The sequence below is a fragment of the Epithele typhae genome (assembly GCF_022376455.1).
Source record: "Epithele typhae strain CBS 203.58 chromosome Unknown BXZ73scaffold_111, whole genome shotgun sequence".
NCBI lineage: Eukaryota > Fungi > Basidiomycota > Agaricomycetes > Polyporales > Epitheliaceae > Epithele > Epithele typhae.
This window is the reverse complement of record NW_025954302.1, coordinates 1-20,758: the sequence shown is the minus strand read 5'-3', so window position 1 is coordinate 20,758 and position 20,758 is coordinate 1. Positions and strand designations below refer to the sequence as shown.

The window sequence follows — 20,758 nt, the reverse complement described above, 5'->3', positions numbered from 1 at the left end:
GCGCCAAGGCTGATCAGCAAGCGCCAAGCGCAGGGCGAAAGAGCGTCACCGCAGGCGCTCGATTGCGTCATGCACGCGAGGAGGACGACTCCGACGCGTCGAGCGAGCTCACCTTCCCCGCCCTCTATATACATACACCGCCTCGCGCTCTCTCAACCCGTCTCGTACTTGCAAGCGTCTGGGCTTCGAGAAGAACACCGAGTCCCGCCTCCTGTGTTCCAGCTCTCCGTAATCAAGGTCCGTGCCTCTTCCTTTGCAACCGACGATGTCTAACGTGAACCCGACAGGACGCAGTCGCCGTGCATCCGGCACAGTTTGTCTACCTCCAGAACAAGCTATCACCAATCAGCTGAACGAGGTTCACGCGAGACGCGTCTTGCACGGCGTTGGCCTGTACATATGCGTCTTCGACCTCGCGGCCCGGGTAGCGGAGGGCAAGGTGCGGTACGGCGATGGATGGATGTGGTACCAAGATCGGTGAGTCTGTCTCGCACTGTGTGGAGCTACGACTACCTTCTCTGCGTCTTCCGTCCCTTCGGAACCGAGGCCATCCTCGCCAAGATCAAGTCCTCGGATGAGGACGGTGTCCGACGTCCGTCTATTCCGCCTTGTTCTCGCGCCCTTAAGCTCATTCACGCCCAGTCACTGTCGCATCTTTGACGACATCTACGTTCCCCTTGTCTGCCTTCCGGAACCTTGCGCCTCGTACGTGCTCCTCTCTCTGTCCTGTCTTCCCCGAAAACCCTTGCTTGTCACCCAGTGACCCGAAAGAGCGACCACATTTCTGGCTGCCGGGATCGGAAACAACCTCGTCTCACGAGCCCCTCGGCTCACCCCTGGCGGACCGGATATACATCGACGCCGGCTATGTCCTCCGGGTGCGCGTCGAGGCAGACGGGTTCCATGACGATGAGCCTGGACCGCCGGAGGCGCATGAGGGCATTCAACGGGCTCATGAAGTGCGCCGTTCCCCGTACACCACCACCGTGAGTGCCTTTGCTGCTTCCCCTTGTCGACGGAAAACTGCTTATGTCCGGTTCTGGTTCCAGTGCCCGATGTCCGAACAGCGATTTGACCAGTGGAGGAACGCTGGCGTTGAAACAACGGACGATGGCTGACATGTAATCAGACCGGACCGCGTACTTGTTGTTTGCTCGTATCCTTCGATGACGTATTTTAATCTCGTTCACTTCAACCAGGACCAGCATTTCTAACTTGAGAGGAAGCGGAGCTGGAGGATTATATTTCGCGTCTGATTGCCATCACAAGCCATTCCGTTGAATAAATTCTCTGTTCTCGCCATACAGACATGCGCGAAAGAATGAAGCCCGGGACCAGTCGCCTCACGTCCTCAAGTAGTCCTGCGCACGAAACGCCATCGCTTCAACAGTGCGCGCGGTATACCCGTGGGTACGGTCGGCAAAGTGGCAGGAACCGCGTCGGGCGCCACGGACATTTCGTGTGGAGTAGCAGCGGCGTCCACCTCCACGGGGGAATCCGCAGGGCTGTGAGACGGGGTCAGCGTCAGGAATCGCACAGTTGAAGGACGGATACGAGCTCGGGTTCCGGTTCCGCAGCTTGGTCGTTCTGTTTCTCTGATTGAGGACCTGCCGCAGAAGACGACGCGGCCGGTGGAGGGGCCCGGCACGGCGGGACCTTCGACGTGAGATCGAGGAGGCGATCTTTGCACATGCCCACCCAACCACCCTGCGGCTCCATGTGACGCCAATCCTCCGTTCCAATGAGCTGTATGAACACACGCTCGAGCGCTGCAACGAGGGATGGTGTGACCAGACAGCGAATGCCGTCTGAGGAATCGGAGTGGAATCGGAGCATGTCGTACAAGATCCACCGGAACCAGCCGCAGGCATCCTCTGGTGATACAGGCAGCGACCAGTCAATCGTGTTGAGGAACGTTTCGAAGGAGGAGAACGCGTGCGCGACGAACGGCTGGATCGTAGCGATGCCGTCGCACTCGCGGATCCTGGGCGCCGAGTACTCGACGAGTTCCCGGATGGGGTCGATATGCCCCCACATGAACTTGAACTCCTCGGTGAGGACGCCTTGAGAAGGCGGGTCTGCGCGTCGGAGGCAACGATCGCTGACGAGCATTTGGATCCGGTGAGCTGCCGCGAAAGCAGCTGTGGTCATGGTGAGCGCTCTGAAAAGTTCGACGGGGTTGAAGGTGAAACCGCAGACGCACCGAGTTGCAACGTTCCGGCGTCACGGATATTCTGGAACGCATCGTTTTTCCACAATTTGGCCCATTCTGAGTCTGCTTTTGCGGGTTCAGCAGCTCTGTGGAGGCTGATGAGTATTTGGGCCCTGGTCGCTGCGTCGGGCGCCGTGGACATTTCGTGTGGAGTGGCAGCAGCGTCCACCGCCACGGAGGAATCCGCAGGCCTGTGAGACAGGGTCAGCGTCGGGAATCGCACAAATGAAGGGTGGATCATACGAACTCGCGTTTCGCAGCTTGGTTGCTGTGGTCCCCTGATTGAGGATCTCCAGTGGAAGGTAGCGCGTCGGGCGGAGAGCACGGCGGGACCTTCGATCTAAGATCGAGGAGGAGATCTTGGCACCTGCGCACAGGCGTGAAACCGTGCGCCTCCACTCGACTCCAGTCGTCCGTTCCAACGATCTGTGTGAACGCGTGCTCCATCGCTGCAACGAGCGACGGTGTGACGAGACGGCGGATACCGTCTGAGGGATGGGAGTGTAATTCGAGTATGTTGTTCAGGATATAGAAGAAGTGGGAGCACGCGTTGTCCGGTGATACGGGCAACGACGAGTCAACTTTCGTGTTGAGGAGTGTTTCGAAGGAGGAGAGCGCGTGCGCGATGATCGGCTGGATCACAGCGATGCCGTCGCACTTGCGGATCCTGGGCACCGAGTACTTGACGAGTTCCCAGATGGAGTCGATATTCTTGTACATGAACTCGAACTCCTCGGTGAGCACGCCTTGAGAAAGCAGATCTGTGTGTCGGAGAACACGGTCGCTGAGGAGTGTTTGCATCCGGTGGGCTACTGTGAAGGCAGCTGCGGTCACGGTGAGCGCTCTGACTTGGACGGCGTCGAAGGTGGAGTCGTAGACGCACCGAGGTGCAACGTTCCGGCGTCACTGATCTTCTGGAACACATCGTTTTCCCACAGTTTGTCCCATTCTGACTCTGCGCTCGCGGGTTCGACCGTTCTTAGTATACTGACGAGCAGTCGGGTCCCGGTCGCTGCGTCGGGCGCCGTGGACATTTCGTGTGGAGTGGCAGCAGCGTCCACCGCCACGGAGGAATCCGCAGGCCTGTGAGACAGGGTCAGCGTCGGGAATCGCACAAATGAAGGGTGGATACGAGCTCGGGGTCCGTAGCTTGGTCTTTCTGTTTCTCCGATTGAGGACCTGCGGCGGAAGACGACGGCTCCGGTGGAGGGGTCCGGCACGGCGGGACCTTCGACGTGAGATCGAGGAGGTGATTTTTGCACTCGCCCACCCAAATTCTCCGCGGGTCCATGCGACGCCAGTCCTCCGTTCCAACGAGCTGTCTGAACGCGTGCTCGATCGCCGCAACGAGCGACGGTGTGACCAGACCGCGGATGCCGTCTGAGGAATGGGAGTGGAATTTGAGTGTGTCGCGCAGGATATCACAGAACCAGTAGCAGACGTCGTTCGGTGATACAGGCAGCGACCAGTCAATCATGTTGAGGAGCGTTTCGAAGGAGGAGAACACGTGCGCGACGAACGGCTGGATCGCAGCGATGCCGTCGCACTCGCGGATCCTGGGCGCCGAGTCCTCGACGAGTTCCCGGATGGGGCAGATATGGTTCTGTATGAACTCGAACTCCCGGGTGAGGACGTCTTGAGAATGCAGGTCTGCGCGTCGGAGGCCACGGTCGCTGACGAGCGTTTGCATCCGGTGCGCTGCCGCGAAGGCAGCTGCGGTCATGGTGAGCGCTTAATGGGGTTGCACGTGAAGTCGTAGACTCACCGAGTTGCAACATTCTGATGTCACGGATCTCCAGGAACGTGTTGAGCCGCAGCTTGTTCCATTCTGAGTCTGTGCGCGCAGGTTCAGCCATTCCTTGCATACTGAGGAAGAGCAGTTGAGTCCCAGTCTCGATATACTCGGATGAAGCGGGTGTGCTCGCCGGGGGGCTAGCGTCCTTGCAGGCTCCTCCACGAGTCTTGAGCGTTTCAACAAAGAATCCGCCGTACGCGTGCAAGACGGGGATCGTAAACATCTTCACCATAAAGTCTGGCCATTGGCGCCAAGGCCCGTAGCGGTCCGAGAGGCGTTTGAAGGTCCATTCCCGATACGATCTGGCAACCTGTGGGTCACCGGATAGGCACATCGCAGCCGTGTGTGCCATGCCTGTGTTTTGAGAGCTGATCAACGCCCAGTGGACCGCCTGTGCGTCGAGATCGGGTGCGCTTCGTGAGACAATGGCCTCTTCGTCGTCTTTCCACACAGCGTTGGGCTCTGGAAACCTCAACGAGGATGAAAAGTTGCTGAAGGCCCGTCTGCGCCCCACGGTGGCAGGTTCAAGGTGGCCCCAATCGCTCTGGTAGAGGGTCTCAGAAAACGAGCGGAGGGCACGGATTATTGACCTATAAAGGAGCGAGTAGAAACTGAGAAAGACACTCCAGAGAGAATGGAAGGCCCTGGATTGAGGCGAGAAGTAACACATCGAGGGATAGATCGAGGGGACGATGGTTGTGACGATGATGAAAAGCAGGAGCATCCCAACGAACACCGCAGTGGCGGAGAAGACGTGGACGTTGGAGTGGAAGAGGAGGACGAGGAGGCCGGCGAAGAACAGAATGACGGCAACGATAAGGAGAAGTGGCACAAGCGAGATGATAGCAGGGATGTGCGCTTTATTGAGGTTCGAGAGCCGGTAGATGCGACGTCGTGTGATTGGTGCAGAGAACCCGTACAGCCCGGTGTTGTACTCTTTGAGCCATTGCTTCACCATGATCCCGATCGTCGCTGACGACACGCTGAAAGTAAGACTGGTGAACCAGAGCGCATTCACCCAAATGGCCCAGGTGTCGGGACGAAAGGGGGTCTGCACGATGTCCCCGAACGCCAAGGCGGTGGAGTTGACGAATGAGGGATTGAGCGCAAAGCTTTTGAGCTGGGCAGAGATCTGAGTGAGGATCGCGTTGGTTTGATCGCTTGGTTGAGGCTGGAGCATTGCGAATGCAATGGTGTTGAACGCGGTGAGAGCTGCGGAGAACAAACCGTCCTGAGTGATTGTGGGTGAGGGTCACTGCAGAGGCACGAAGGCCGAAACATACAAAGGTCAAGAGGCCGTCGATCTCCTTGTTCCACTGGTCGACGAGCTCGTCGCTGTACTTCTCCACCGTCTTCCTAGTCTCGTCCCATGCCACCTCGACCTCCGTCTGCTCGTATTTCTTAGTAGATGTTGGTGGGACCTACCATTCAGGACGTTCAGCATATCTGAATGCGACCGAGTGAAATGCGGGACGTACCTTCACATTGTCGTGTACACCCGGCAGTTCTTTATCTCCTGCTGCTAGCGATGGCTCGATACGAGTCTGCGCACCCCATGAATCTCCAGTATCTGGCAGAAAGTGAACGATATACTCACGGGTTCAATCCCACCAACGTTCCGTTCCGTTCCAATGCCCTCTTCTGCCGCTTGTGGGCGCTGATCAATGGTGAGCATACGAGAGGGACGTGGAAACGATCACACGATACCTTCTTGAATTCGTCAAGAATCTCCTTCAGCAGGACACAGACTTTGTCAAGGGACACGTTCGCCTGATCGAACTGTGTGAGCCAATGTTAGGCTCCGAAAAGAGAAAAACAGGCATACTGGCGGCGTCACGGAGGAGGGTGTATTGTCAGGGAGACGAGCCGTGTCTGAGGTTTGTTGAATGGACAAATGCGCCGAGGTCTGAGTGTGAGTGTATCAGCCGGTCGTTCGCGTCATTGGGTGATTCAAGTCTGTGCGTACCGGAGCGCGGGGTGAAGCCTTGGCAGAGACGGTTGGCGAGGGCGGCATATTGAAGCGACTGCGATGGAGTTTTCCCTGAGCACCGGATCTCACGAGATGGGATGTGGGAGTGGATGTGGGTGGGGAGCAGGATGGGGAGTGAGCGGTAGGTGAGCTGAAGCGTACCCATGTTCGTAGACGCATGCGCTGACCGCGCAAACTCCGCCTGGCAGTTCCGCGGTCGGACGAAGGAGAGGGCTACGGTCGACGTTGGGCTCATGCTCGTGCACCACACTCGCCAAACGTTGGCGTGCGGGATGGCCTGGCACGTCCGTCTTCGCGTTCGACGCCGCAGAGTTCTACCCCTCGGTCACCCACACGATGCTCGCGAGCACAACCTGCAGCGCCAGAGATAAGCGCCAGGGAGATGTGCATGGAATTGGGCGGCAAGGGGGAATGCGAGCGGCACCTGCGCACCATTTTCCTCTCCTTCTCTCTCTCTCTCGTTTCACGCTTCGCACCCCGTTTAGGCGTCCGGCGGCACTTGGTGCCAGCCATCTCCTTCACCCACCCTCCTGGCGGCGCCCACGACATGCACAACATGCGAGGACATCCTTAAGCTCGCCCATCCGCCTCCCCCGCTTCGCGCCCTCCGCCGCGCGCCTCGTCTCGGCCGAGCACCCAATAGCGGGTGCCCGGTGCCCGGTGCCGCACTCCCCTCCTGCTTCGCCCGCCTGGCCTGCCTCCCTGCAGGACACCTGCGGCGTGTGGGGGGCGTGCACCCGGGCGTCCTCCACTCGAAGATGAGATCATGTTGGGGTCGCGATGAATTACGGCGACCCCTGGCTCGGTGCGTACACCCCGTCTTGTGCTCTCCACCTCTGCTTGACCCCCGTCCACCTTGCTCTCCTCCGCTCTTGTGCGGGCCCTGTTCGCTCGCGCAGGCACGTCCTACTCGGCATGGCGTCCCCATCACCCCGCTGCCAGTCTTGTCCCCACCCTCCGCCTTGCCCTCCTTTGCCTCGCCGTTCTCCTCTCGCGCGCGTTCCGCTCGTCCATGCGAACCCGACCTCGCCGCCCTCTGCGCGCTCGTTCAACTCGCCGGCGCGCAGCACCACGTCCCCACCAACATCGTCGGCAAGGTTCTCAGGGAATCGGTGGTCATCGCGGAGGTCGAGCGCAAGCACCTTGGCGGTTTCGAGTGAGTTCTGAGACCTTTAGCAGACGTTGCTGTACTCACCCAGAGACCACCCTCGCGACATCTTACGCCCTACACACCAGCAACGGCATCTCTTGCCTGCTGAAAGCTGCACCTTGAATGGTGACCGCAGCGACCACAAGCCATTCGCCGAACTCCCTCACGAGCGTATGACACAAGCTTCTCAAGACTTCGACACCTCTGGTCGGACCATCGCTCCCTACCTCTATCTGCCCCTTGCACACCCCAAAGGCGTGCGGCTCACCCTCGCGCGCATCTCCGGCAAGTTCTCTCCACGTCAGCTCGTGATGCTCGACCTCCGTCTGGATTGGCAGTATCTCAGGTGAATGCTCGCCACAATCCAGATGGACTGCCTCGAACTCCCCTCACAGTCGGCGGACAGGCTATACAGCTGGCAAGAGACGTTCACGCTGCTCGTCGAGGGCGTACTCGACCACACGGAGGTGGCGGGCGTTGGGCTGATGTACGTGGACCTGCGCGCGCGATCGCTTCGTCCTCCTCGACAAATCCCGTCGCTCGTCACCTTCACTCGCTCCGATGCTCGTCGACTTCGATTCCGATACGCGTCTAGCGTCCCGCACGCCGGTGGACGGTCCTCAGCGACGGGGGCGGCACACCTCGCCGCGCGTGTAACAAACGCCAGCAGGCACGCCCTGCCGCGAGGTTCTGGGGCGATGAAGCGGGTGGGTGGAGCGCTACGAACTGCAAGTCCGCATGCTCCATTTTCTCGCCCTGCGGTCACTGACGCCGTGCGATCTCTTTCTCCCGACAGCCTCCGAGCGTGTGCCGGGTATGGACACGAGCGTCGACGTCGACGTGAGGCCCGCAACCTTGACAGACCCCGCTCTGGTCCACCTCCAGCTTGGGGCACCAGAGCGCAGCGTAGACGGAATGCACCACGACGATAGCGAACGCGCGGTGCAGCCATGTGCCGTGCCGCTGCTCGTGCGCGCCGGGCGGTCCCCGGTACCGACACGGTCGCGGACTGGCCTGCTGGCCTCCGCGTCGGGAGGAGTGGGGCGTAGACTCGTCGGAGTTTGTAGTTGGCACAAGATAGCTCGCGGCCGTGCAAGTCGGCGGTGCATATATACATGCGGTGCTGTACAGTAGTACTGTGTAATGTCATAGTGTTGAGCGCACGAACCTCCACGTGTTACCGAGAGTCCACCTTTTGTGTGCACGGGTCGGATGACCCGCACCCGTACCCGTGGTGGTGCCCACGGAGTACAGGCCATGTATGATCCTCGTTCGCTCCACCCTCTTCTTCTGCGCACGCGTCGGCCTTCAGAACAAACACTGGGACTAGTCCGTGCATCGCTTCTGACGAAGGCTGAAGCACGTCCAAATATTGTACTCCCGCGAGCATCTGGGAGAACGTCCGCACATGACAAGACGGAACACCGAAAGCATCTGCACGAAAGCACGACAACAATGTGCACATACAGCACTTTTTGGCGTCGCCGATGCGACTACTCCATGCCCTCCACCTACGCGACAGATATCGACAGCTCCGTCCCCAACCGCTTCGCCACATGCGGTGACCCCCCTTCAGAGTCCTCCTACTCCCGCGTCTGCGTCTGCGGCAGCAGCGACGCCGCTCCTCCATCTCCTTCATCGTCACTCTCCTCAGGCAGTGACTTGCGCTTCGCCGCTTTGAGCATCGGCGACGCCGCCGCCTTCCCGACGGGTGTGTCGTTTGTGAGCGTTCCGTTTTCTCGCGCTGGGGTAGCCTCCTTCATCGCGTGAGGCTCGGGCTCCTCCACCGGCCCCCGCCCAGAACCTCCACCACCCGCCCACGCATGTCCTGCGACGGCCCCGGGAACTCCTCTCCCGCCCGCCGCGCCCGCGACAGCACCTCCAACCGCCGCTGGAGCCTGCCGCGCCGGCTCCCCTCGCTCGCGGCGGACCGCGCGCTCGACAGCGCGTGGCCGTCCTTGACCCCGTCGTCGGCGTGGGCGTCGCGCACCGGGGTCACTGCGCGCTCGGGCGACGATGGGTGCGCGGCGAGGGTGGGGCTCGGGTCGTCCAGGGACGTGCGGTAGCCCGCCGCGGAGCGCGTCGACGCGGCCTGCTTGCCGTCCATGCGGAGAAGCGACGCCGTCCCGGGTAGCCTTCGTATGCCCATCAGCCAGGCAGCGGGCGGCGAGGTGTGTGCGGGCTCCGCGGCGCGCGCGCCGTCCGCGATGGAGGGGGCGGAGGGGAGGGCCTGGAGCGACGCGGTGTGGAGCACGGGCGGGGTCGCGGGGAGCGGCTGGGGCGCGCTTTCGAGCTCCGCATAGGTCGCGAGCCAAGGTTGGTTCAGCACGAGCGACATACGCTCGCTCGAGGAAGACGCGAGGAGCGCGCGGATGGGCTATGTGAGCGGAGCCCAGGTCAGCCCGCGTGGCGAGGAAGAGAGAGCGGACACGCACCCTGCTCGCTGGCGTCCCACTCGTACAGAAGCATCCACTGCACCTGGCGGGTAATGATGATGGTGTGCTCGGTAGGTCTGCGTCGAACGGGGTGCCCTGCGTGAGCCTGAGGATAGGGACTGACCAGCGCGCGGCCGGCGTTGGGTCGATCGCGGCGCTCGGACGGACGCACACGGCAAAGACTATCACGGCCAGCTGTTGACCACATTCGAGTACCCTTCCTGTGTGGGGAACGTGTCGTAAACGGCCACTTCCAGCGCGAGGTTCCGCAGAACGTCTGGACGCGTGTTAGCGACGAGCATCCTTGGATCGCGATAAATGCTCACCTTGAGGATCGTCTGAGAACCCATCGTCTTCGCCAGCCTCCAGTCGGCGGGTACTGGTCCTTCAGGACAATGTTCTCGAGCTTCAGGTCGCGGTGAGGCGGTGGGGAGAGAGGTGCGTACGGAAAGGGCGCGTGATCCGCTGCGTCTCAGCCCCTCTGCGATGACAGGGAGCGCATATACCAAGGCAAAACTGAGGCGGAGGCGCACGCAGCCCGCAGTCCGTGTTGGTGATACCCTCGAGCAAGTCTCCGCCAGAGACGAGGCCTGCATACTCAGATCGTCAGAGCTGATCTAGAGGGCGTCGTCAGCGAGCGGTGCAGTGCGGCGCAGCGAGATCGAATACTCGCGAATCTCCCATTCATTGAGAAGTCCACGACATTTACCGCCGCCTGGGCGGAGTGGTCCCCGTCCCACTCGATCGAGCGTGCCGCCTGCGGGCGGCCCCGTCAGTCAGCCGGGCAGGCGCAGACGCACTGATGGCCCGCGAGGCATTGTCGAACACGACGTCATTGAGACAGTGGGGCTTGCGCCAGAACCGGTAGTGTGCTGTGCCTCGAAGAGGTAGCGGTGTTGCAGGGGATGTATATGATGTCTGGGACACGAGCCGGGACGCCGCCTGCATGTCTCGAGGCGCTATCTGCTCCATCGTGGGTGGGTGGGTACCTATCCTGGACGAGATCAGCGAGAGGCGAGCAGCGGGAGGGGCGACGATGACGTCACCGTGACACGACTCAACGCACCATTCTTAGCGCAGGGGACGGATTTGGACGAAGCGGCGACCAGGCGAGCACCGACGCAAATTTTGAACAAGCAGAGTGCTTGGTTGACACTGGACGGGGGTACGGATAAGGGGAGAGAGAGAGAGAGAGCGTGCTTAGTAGTGGACGCGCGGAGAGACGAGAGAGAGCGCTCGAGCTCGACAGTTGGGGCCGCGTTGGTCTGGCGTCTAACCGTTTTCATTCGTGTTTACAACTGGTCACAAGTATGCCCGCTATCCCTCTCTTCGCGCGCGCGCCGCACGGAAGCACCCTCCTGAACCACATGCACGTCTCTTTGCCGCAGTATCAGCAGCCGGTAAGCCCGCTCATCCTTTTGTGTCACTGAACGTCGTATCGTCGCAGAGCGCTCGTTAGCCCGCATCAGGGTCACGGTTGTGAAGCACGTACCATACGACAATGGTCGCGCCGAGTTTCAGCTCCGCGGGAAGAGCAGGACGAGGCGGCCACGACGAGTGCGTCGTGCGCGGCGTGGCGCGGCGCGGCACGGCACGCGGGCGAGTCGAGCGGGCCGGAGAAGCAGGCCGAGGCGGCGTCCTTGGCCTGGAACGCGAGCTCGCGCTACTCGAGGGGCATCCTATCCCAGGATACATCATGGAGCGCGAGCAGGTGACCTGAAGCCTCGCTTTCCGACGAAAATCTTCCGCGGGAGGGCGTCCTCCCCCGACAAGGATTGTCCTGACCGGAGGTAAGCGTTATGCAAACGTACACTGACTATGCAACTCATCGCAGTCCATCCGCCACTTGTCCACTCCGATGTTTGCGCGACACATGCACGCAAGGGTGCCCGTTGGGCGGCGACAGCTTCTCCCAGACCTATCCCTCACGCAGATCGACGCGGCTTCGGAGACTCTCACTCGGGGCGCACGCGCGCACCATAGCCGTACGTACCTCTCGTATCGCCACGCGTGATGCATTATTCTGGTCCGCAGACTTTGTTTTCTCCTAGCGCGATGGACTGAATTGATGTTGATATCCGCAGAAGCAACTCCAAGACAAAATCAAACACGCACTTTCCAGCGGAACACGAGCAACCACGACGCTCTGGCGGCAAGCGTGACCACGGATGCGTTGCCATTGTCAATCGCACTGTAGGATCGTCAGAGAACGAAAAGCATATCATAAAACGTACCAGTATCCGCGTGCCAGTGCAGGTGGGTGGATTACGCCTCGTTCTGGCGGGGACAATAATTGTTGATTACTGATTAGTGCGACTCGTGGACAGGATCAACACGCACCCTAGTGCCTCGGATTCTCCGAGAGGAGGGCCGGTGAAGGCAGCGGCGGAGGAGGAGCGGACGACAGCGGGAGAGCGGCATCCGACGCCTTTTATGCACAGTGACAGCTCCCGGTGGGCAACACCAGCCGCGGCTAGCCAATATTACCCTCCAGGGCGGTCTCAAAGCTCCGATGGTGCAGGCACCAACGCGTTCATGGCGCAGGCCTTCTCCAGGTACGCAATCCACCTTCTCGTTCAAACTTAATCTCACGTTAGTGACGATTAGCTGTGCAATCTCAGTTCCAACCTTCTGCTACGTAGCGGTAACACGCCGGGACTACGGCGGCGACCAATGATCCTCGTCACCCTATATACGGACGCTCGACGCATCCCTCCACAACGGGCGCCCCACCTCCTCATCGTCCTCCGACGTGATCTCGCGCTGCGACTTGGTCACCATACAAGATGTCCACCACTGCCACATCCCAAACTCGACGACCGTACACCTGGGTCCCGCCGCTCTCCCTCGTCCGACCGCGACACCCGCGCCACAACAAACGGCGTCGGCGCCGCGAATTTTCAGTTCGCCCTCGCGGCCTCCGCCTCCTCGACACTCACGCGCTCGAAGCGCAGGTCGCCGCGGTCCCACAGCCGGTGGAGGCCGACGAGCTCGTCCAAGCTCGTCGCATTGCCGCTCGGGCTGCCGAACTTGGTACCGTGCGGCAGGCCGACGATGCGCAGCCGGTGCTCGACGAGGGTGCAGTGCTTCGCGAGCCGCTCCAAAGTCCAGCGTATCTCGGTCGTCGGGTCGCCGGTGAGGTGTGCTGCGAGGTGCGTACCGTCGGTGCGTGCCGAGTGCGGGCATGAAGAGAATGTTGCTCACCCAATTCCGGCTTGGTCTTCTTGCGCAGATGTCCCCGGACCCGCGTCGTTTGTCATGTGTATCTAATGGCAGGGTCGAGCGTTCGCACGGCAGCCCGAGGTTGAAGTACTGCACCTCATTCGCAAGACCCTGGTACCAGGAGTCTTTGAGACGACGCCCTCGCGCGTGCACGTCTGACTAGTGCAACCGTTTTCCGCAGGCAGTGGTGGCGTTTCCTCCAGCCGCACTCGTACCCGATCGCACTGCACAATTTCAGTAAAGAAATATATTGTGTCAGGGGGACTCCAGACACCGTAATGCAACGCCTCCGCTGTGGCGTTGAGTGGCACCGTGCATGGTGGGCGGCTCGGATACGAGTCGTGTGGGGGCAAAGGACATGTGCTGTGGTGTTAGCGGGCCCATGCGAACTCCTGTGCGAACCACTCACTGTGCACGTAGGCAGACGCAAGGGACCGGCCTTACGTTGAATGATCAGAAATGGCATCCGGCGTTGAAGTCGAACTTGATAATTGCCCACATGGCCGTGGCGCGCCGGGTGTTCTAGTCGAATATCGAGGCGCAGCCGGTACCATCAATTGTGTGGCCGCCACGGCGCGTTGAGCGACAGACGAGGAATGGTCCTTGAGTCGAACGAGCGAGGCGCGGGTGGTACAATCCATTGGGCCGGTCATCCGCGCTACACAGTAGTTTCCGAGTTCGTGGGTACCGTGCTCACCATGGCACCTGCAGGGAAGCGTCAGCGAGGTTGTACGGGCCTGCAGAGATGATCCAGCGCACGCACTGTTGACCACGCCAAAGCCGGGCTCATGGCACACTCAATGCCCGTGGTGCAGGTCTGACCCGCTGCCCACGACGCCCCTCGAGCCCGTGCGCCTTTAGAATACGTTCACGGACACCAACCCAGCCGAGGGCGCGCAGGGGTGCAGCGAGGATCTAGATACAGCATATAATTATCTGAACTCAGTACTGTGTAGATATACATACCTCAGTCTGCCGCGGCCGCGGCCGGGCAGACAGAACAACTGAGGGACGAGGGACTGCGGCCGAGCGTTAGGCCTTTAGGACCCGGATGCAGCGACGGAGAATGCCGAGGTACTGTATAGTACCTATATGCGGAAGGTGTCGAACGAGACACCATGTGTCGTAATGTAGATGGTCAGCCGACGGGCGATAGACCGCGCGCGTTCTTGGTATGGACGAGAACGAAGATGATTGTACCAGGGAGCGCGACGATCGGCGACGCGGGCGACAAAGTCCAGTCGAGGGGGTTGGACGCCTACCTCGCCGCGGTGACATTCGAAGTTGTCTGGATAAGCCAGTCGAAGCAAATGGCATCTCGGCCGGCGGACGTGGTTTGTGCGAAGCCGGCGAGGTCAACGTACGCGCAGGCGAGAATGTTCCTGCGTGAGTGAGCAGGGTCAGTGGACGGCAGTTTTCGTCATGACAATGGCGAGCACTCACAGGGCGTGAACAAGCACGGATGCAAATGCCGCGTCTCCGCCGCCAGACCTCGCGCGCCACATGCACCAACCGATGCCCGTGCGGTGCGAGCACCTCTGACGGCTGCATGTACTGGCCAGCGGCGGCAGCGTCTCCCGCGTTGGCTGGGTCTAGTGCAGCTCCAGGTAACGCTGCGCCTCGGGCGACGGGCTCCCGTCCGTGCTGGCGTGAGCGTGGGTTTGGTGGTGCGACGTGTAGCAATCCACGGACGGGGCGGGTGGGGCCGCGAACGACCCTGACTGGTTCCCGTACCCCAACGAAACTGCCGATCCCACAGACGTAGGCCGTGAGTGTGCGTGGTCTTGCGGGCGGCCGTGTGCGTGAGCCGCGGTCCGCGGCGAGTGCGAATGCCCCTGTGGAGCACACGAAAACGCGTGACGTTGTTCCGGGCGGGTCATCGGGGGCTGCGTCGCCAGGTGCCTGCTGCTCAGCACGCCGAGGCTCTCGCGGCGTGGACGGCGCTAGACGAGATCCGCGGGTCGCTCGACGACGCGTGCCAGATCGGCCTGCGCACGCACACGCGCCGGCTCGTACTGCGTGTGCCGGGCCCGCACCACGTGGAGGAGGTCCGCATGCGGCTGCGGCACCCCTCGCGGACATATCGCTGGCGGTGCTGGAGCTCGTGGTGGACAGGGAACGGTGCGCGACGGGGGCGGCGCTCCGGAAGGCGTTTGAAGAGGAGGAGGGTTGCCTGGAGGGCATCCGGGAGCTTTCGCTCAAGCTGTAATTTGACGGGAGGCTCGAGCGGGCGGCGTGCGACGTCGTGTGGCTTTGGCTATCGAGTCGAAGAGCCTGACGTGATACATCGTATCAGTGACCGTCACGATGAGCTGAAGCAGGTGTATGTGAAAGCTGGCGTTGTCGGACAAGAGGCCCTGTGAGGAAGTCTCGGCACCGTGCGGATGCGTGGTCGTGACTCGTGAGCGCAGGGAGCGTCCAGTCGAAGGCCTGAGTGAGACTGAGTGCGCTGGCACCGACTGTGGGCAGGCCAGGTGCACGTACCCTGCATACGCGAGCGAGTTGGAGCTGTAATGGAACGGTAGGCGTCCGATCGGTAAGGCGGTCCATGTGTTGTGCGTCGCGTTCTGAGAAACGAATGGTCCCTCTCACGCACGAGCGTATGTCGCACATTCTCCGCTTGCACAGAATGTGAGCGTGGGATCTTGGGGGAGGTACGTTGGGCACCTACCTCGGGCAGGGTCACATTCAACTAAGACCGGGAAGCCTGGCGCGCTCAGGGATAGGTGAGGCCAAGGTACGGATGATTGAACGGCGACGCGTCTGGCACGTTTTTGTGCGAACGCGGCTGATGGAAGGGTAGCACGGAGGACGGATGTCGGCAGGGCACCGACGCGGTAGAACAAAGGGCTGCGGACGGTGGGAGAGTGGAAGGGGAAAGTCTTGGGTGGGAGAACGGCTTGGAGGATGAGAAGGTAGGTGAGCACGTACGAGTGGTCGGCCGCAAGCACGCTCTGGTCTGCATCCCGCTCCGGGCCAGGTGACAATGACGGGCATTGGGAATAGCGGCACGCGTCTGATTTGTTTGCACACGCTCGCTGACGGGTTCTTGGATGATGTCTGGCGGCGGGGAGTGCGTCGAGGGTGTGGGGACTGGCGTCGAACGGCCGATCTGTGCACGTTTGCTGACAGAGCACAGCGAAGGGCGGAGGGCGAAGGGCGGACACTCACGGACGTGACAGCCAAAGAGGCATGCAGGAGCGGAGCGTCGATGGTGGATGGTCGACAGGTCGACAGGCGTCGGGACGCTGGGGATGGTGGGTTGTCTCGACCGCGGTATGCCCTGGGACTGGACTGCTTGGAGGCGAGGGTGTTTGGTGAAGTATTGACGCGTTGATGTGCGCAGGTGCGCCGTAGATGAGGCCTTGAGGCGTTGTGTCGACCGTGGTGGGCCCTGCTTCGACTCGTCCAAGGCTGGTCAGCAAGCTCCGGGCGCTGGGCGGGAGAGGCGTCACCGCAGGCGCTCGATTGCGTCATGCACGCGAGGAGGACGACTCCGCGTCGAGCGAGTTCGCGCCTTCCCCGCCCTCTCGACCGCCTCGCGCTCTCTCAGCAAGCGTCTGGGCGTCGAGAAGAACGCCGAGTCCTGCCCTCTGCGTTCCGGCTCTCCGTGATCAAGCTCAAGGTCCGCCCGTCTTCCTTCGCGACCAACCATGCCTAACGTGAAGCCGACAGGACACAGTAGCTGCACATCTGGCACAGTTCGTCTACCTCCAGAACAAGCCATCACCAATGCGCTCAACGAGGTCCACGCGAGACGCGTCTTGCACGCCGTCGGCCCGTGCACACGCATCTTCGACCTCCGAGCGGAGGTACGGCAGGGCAAGGTGCGGCACGGAGATGGATGTCTGTGGTACAAAGATCGGTGAGTCTGTCTCACACTAGGTGGAGGTATGACTACCGATTCTCTGCGTCTTCCGTCCCTCCGGATCCGAGGTCATTCTCGCCAAGGTCAAGTCCTCGGATGAGGACGGTGTCCAACGTACGTCTCTTCGGCCTCGTTCTCGCGCCCCGAAGCTCACTCGCGCCCAGTAACTGTCGGATTCTTTGGCGACATCTACGTCCCCCTTGTTTACCTGCCGGACCCCTGCGCCTTGTAAGTGCCCCCCTATCTAGCATGTCTTCCCCGACACCTATCTCCGTCCGCCCCCAGCGACCCAGAAGAGCGAGCACATTTCCGGCTTCCAGGATCGGAAGCAACTTGCTTGTCCCACGAGCTCCTCGAGTTGCCCCTGACGGACCGGATATGCATCAACGCCGGCGATGTCCTCCGGATGCGCGTCGAGGCAGACGGGTTCCATGACGATGAGCTTGGTCCGCCGAATACGCGTGAGGGCGTTCAACGGGCTCGTGAGATGCGCCGTTCCCCGTATACCATCACCGTGAGTGCCTTCCCTGCCTCCCGCTGTCAGTGAAAAACTGCTTATGTCTTGCTCTGGTTCCAGTGCCCGACATCGAAACAACGGACGATGGTCGACATGTAATCAGACCGGACCGCGTCCTTCTTGTTTGCTCGTATCCTTCTATGACGTATTGTAACCTCGTTTACTTCAACCAGGACCAGCATTTCTAACTCGAGAGGAAGCGGAGCTGGAGGATGAAATTGCGCGTCTGATTGCCATCACAAGCTATTCCGTAGAATCTGTGCTCTGTTCTCACCATATAGACATACACGAAAGAATGAAGCTCAGGACCAGTCACCCCACGTCCTCCCGTAGCCCTGCACACGCAACACCATCGCTTGAAGACGCGCACGACGAAATCTAAGGTGCGCGCGGTATATCCGTGGGTGCGGCCGGCGAAGTGGCTGGAACTGCGTCGGGCGCCACGGACATTTCGTGTGGAGTAGCAGCGGCGTCCGCCTCCACGGGGGAATCCGCAGGGCTGTGAGACGGGGTCAGCGTCGGGAATCGCACGAATGAAGGACGGATACGAGCTCGGGTTTCGTAGCTTGGTCTTTCTTTTTCTCCGATTGAGGACCTGCGGCGGAAGACGACGCGTCCGGTGGAGGGGCCCGGCACGGCGGGACCTTGAACGTGAGATCGAGGAGACGATATTTGCACATGTCCACCCAGAAACGCCCCGGGTTCATGTGACACCAGTCCTCCGTTCCAACGAGCTGTATGAACACGCGCTCGAGCGCTGCAACAAGCGACGGTGTGACCAGACGGCGGATGGCGTCCGAGGAATGGGAGTGGAATTGGAGCATGTCTTCCAGAATAAACGCGAACCAGCTGCAGGCGTCGTCCGGTGATACAGGCAGCGACCAGCCTTCAATTGTGTTGAGGAGCGTTTCGAAGGAGGAGAACGCGTGTGCGACGAACGGCTGGATCGCAGCGATGCCGTCGCACTCGCGGATCCTGGGCACCGAGTCCTCGACGAGTTCCCAGATGGGGCGGATATGATTCCGCATGAACTTGAACTCCCAGGTGAGGACGTCTTGAGAAGACAGGTTTGCGCGTCGGAGGCCACGGTCGCTGACGAGCGTTTGCATCCGGTGAACTGCCGCGAAGGCAGCTGTGGTTACGGTGAGTGCCCTGAGCTCGACGGGGTTGAAGATGAAGTCGCAGACGCACCGAGTCGCAACGTTCCGGCGTCACTGATCTTCTGGAATGCGCCGCGTATCCACAGGTTGTCCCATTCTGAGTCTGTGTTTGCGGGTTCAGCAGTTCTTTGAAGGCTGATGAGTATTTGGGTCCTGGTATCTGTGTCGGGCGCCGTGGACGTTTTGTGTGGAGCCTTGGTAGCCGCGTCCACTGCCGCGAGGAAATCCACAGGGCTGTGCGAAGACGCAGTGGTCAGCGTCGGGAGTCCCACAAATGGCAAGGATGGATACCAACTCGTTTTTCGGAGCTTGGTCGCTGTGTTCCCCTGATTGAGAATCTCTAGTGGAAGGCAGCGCATCGGGCGGAGGGCACGGCGGGACCTTCGACCTGAGATCGAGGAGGAGATCTTGGCACCTGCGCACAGGCGTGAAACCATGAGCCTCCACTCGACTCCAGTCGTCCGTTCCAACGAGCTGTGTGAACGCGTGCTCGAGCGCTGCAACGAGCGACGGTGTGACGAGACGACGGATGCCGTCTGAGGGATGAGAGTTGAATTCGAGTATACTGTCCAGGATACAGCAGAAGTGGGAGCAGGCGTTGTCCGGTGATACAGGCAACGACGAGTCAGCTTTCGTGTTGAGGAGTGTTTCGAAGGAGGAGAACGCGTGCGCTACGAACGGCTGGATCGCAGCGATGCCGTCGCACTCGCGGATCCTGGGCGCCGAGTCCTCGACGAGTTCCCAGATGGGGCCGATATGATTCCGCATGAACTTGAACTCCCAGGTGAGGACGTCTTCAGAAGGCGGGTCTGCGCGTCGGAGGCCACGGTCACTGACGAGCGTTTGCATCCGGTAAGCTACTGCGAAGGCAGCTGCGGTTACGGTGAGCGCTTTGACTTCAACGGCGTCGAAGGTGGAGTCGCAGACGCACCGAGGCGCAACGTTCGGGCATCACTGATCTTCTGGAACGCGTCGTTTTCCCACAGTTTGTCCCATTCTGACTCTGCGCCCGCAGGTTCGACCGTTCTTAGCATACTGACGAGCAGTCGGGTCCCGGTCGCTGCGTCGGGCGCCGTGGACATTTCGTGTGGAGTGGCAGCGGCGTCCACCTCTGGCACGGGGGAATCCGCAGGGCTGTGAGACGGGGTCAGCGTCGAGAATCGCACAAATGAAGGACGGATACGAGCTCGGGTTCCGCAGCTTGGTCGTTCTGTTTCTCCGAGTGAGGATCTGCAGCAGCAGACGACACGTCCGGTGGAGGGGCCCGGCACGGCGGGACCTTCGACGTGAGATCGAGGAGGCGATATTTGCACGGGTCCACATTTACATTCTCCGGCTCCATTTGACGCCAGTCCTCCGTTCCAACGAGCTGCATGAACACGCGCTCGAGCGCTGCAACAAGCGACGGTGTGACCAGATAGCGGATGCCGTCTGAGGAATGGGAGTGGAATCCGAGTATGTCGTACAGGATAGCACCGAACTGGCAGCAGCAGGCGTTGTCCGGTGATACAGGCAGGTACCAGTCAATCGTGTTGAGGAGCGTTTCGAAGGAGGAGAACGCGTGCGTGACGAACGGCTGGATCGCAGCGATGCCGTCGCACTCGCGGATCCCGGGCGCCGAGTCCTCGACGAGTTCCCAGATGGGGCCGATATGGTTCCGCATGAACCTGAACTCGCCCATGAGGACCTCTTGAGAAGGCGGGTCTGCGCGTCGGAGGCGACGGTCGCTGACGTGCATTTGCATCCGGTGAGCTGCCGCGAAGGCAGCTGCGGTCACGGTGAGCGCTCTGACTTGGACAGGGTGGAAGGTGAAGTCGCTGACGCACCGAGTTGCAACGTTCCGGCGTCACGGATATTCAGGAACGCGTAGTCTTTCCGCATGCTGTCCCATTCTGAGTCTGTGATCGCGGGCACAGCCGTTCTGTGCAAGAGGCTGTACAGCAGTCGGGCCGGTGGGGTCTTGTTATACTCAGATAAAGCGGGCGTACTCGGAGGGCTGGTGTCCTCGTCTCCCCCACCTTCTAGCATGCTGACGGAAAATCCACCGGACGCGTGCAAGAGGGGACCATAAACATCTTCACCATAAACTCTGGCCAGTGGATCCAAGACCCGTGGAGGTCCGAGAGGCGTCCGAAGGTCCATTTCCGATACGACTTTGCAACCTGTGGGTCTTTGGATAGGCATATCATGGCCGTGTGCACCATGCTGGTGTTTTGAGAGCTGACCAACGCCCAGTGGACCGTCTGGGCGTCGAGATCGGTTGCGCTTCGTGAGACAATGGCCTCTTCGTCGCCTTTCCATACAGCCTTGTTGGGCTCTGGAAACCTCAACGAGGATGAAAAGTCGCGGAAGGCCCGCAATCTGTACCACCAGCCACTTCCGTCGTCGGTATACCTCTGGTAGAGGGTC

The 20,758-nt window shown here is 60.8% G+C and overlaps 6 protein-coding genes across 6 annotated transcripts; 3 read left to right on the top strand and 3 right to left on the bottom strand.

Moving 5' to 3' along the window:
- Positions 1-265: 265 nt before the first annotated feature.
- On the top strand, positions 266-1,118 carry BXZ73DRAFT_56278 (polymerase III polypeptide H; the record flags this gene model as incomplete). The annotated part of the gene is made up of 4 exons (XM_048021458.1): positions 266-477; positions 504-596; positions 643-705; positions 761-1,118. 4 exons carry the CDS (start codon positions 266-268, stop codon positions 1,116-1,118), a joined length of 726 nt encoding a protein of 241 aa, XP_047871840.1.
- A 3,535-nt stretch (positions 1,119-4,653) lies between these two features.
- Positions 4,654-5,410, bottom strand: BXZ73DRAFT_15986 (uncharacterized protein; the record flags this gene model as incomplete). The annotated part of the gene is made up of 2 exons (XM_048017525.1): positions 4,654-5,238; positions 5,291-5,410. Coding segments are annotated over 2 exons (705 nt in total), but the record flags the coding sequence as incomplete, so codon positions are not given.
- A 1,367-nt stretch (positions 5,411-6,777) lies between these two features.
- BXZ73DRAFT_107446 (uncharacterized protein) lies at positions 6,778-7,497 on the top strand (the record flags this gene model as incomplete). Its single annotated transcript, XM_048016900.1, has 3 exons — positions 6,778-6,802; positions 6,940-7,153; positions 7,284-7,497. The coding sequence occupies 3 exons, from the start codon at positions 6,778-6,780 to the stop codon at positions 7,495-7,497; spliced, it is 453 nt and encodes a 150-aa protein (XP_047871838.1).
- A 4,985-nt stretch (positions 7,498-12,482) lies between these two features.
- BXZ73DRAFT_107444 (uncharacterized protein) lies at positions 12,483-14,309 on the bottom strand (the record flags this gene model as incomplete). Its single annotated transcript, XM_048016899.1, has 4 exons — positions 12,483-12,727; positions 13,502-13,509; positions 14,067-14,186; positions 14,248-14,309. The coding sequence occupies 4 exons, from the start codon at positions 14,307-14,309 to the stop codon at positions 12,483-12,485; spliced, it is 435 nt and encodes a 144-aa protein (XP_047871837.1).
- A 2,148-nt stretch (positions 14,310-16,457) lies between these two features.
- BXZ73DRAFT_107443 (polymerase III polypeptide H) lies at positions 16,458-17,288 on the top strand (the record flags this gene model as incomplete). Its single annotated transcript, XM_048016898.1, has 5 exons — positions 16,458-16,616; positions 16,741-16,786; positions 16,837-16,900; positions 16,958-17,186; positions 17,250-17,288. 5 exons carry the CDS (start codon positions 16,458-16,460, stop codon positions 17,286-17,288), a joined length of 537 nt encoding a protein of 178 aa, XP_047871836.1.
- Positions 17,289-17,567: 279 nt separating this feature from the next.
- BXZ73DRAFT_82327 (uncharacterized protein) lies at positions 17,568-20,377 on the bottom strand (the record flags this gene model as incomplete). The annotated part of the gene is made up of 7 exons (XM_048023682.1): positions 17,568-17,688; positions 17,721-18,321; positions 18,381-18,583; positions 18,765-19,221; positions 19,281-19,483; positions 19,516-20,116; positions 20,176-20,377. 7 exons carry the CDS (start codon positions 20,375-20,377, stop codon positions 17,568-17,570), a joined length of 2,388 nt encoding a protein of 795 aa, XP_047871835.1.
- Between the last annotated feature and the right edge of the window lie 381 nt (positions 20,378-20,758).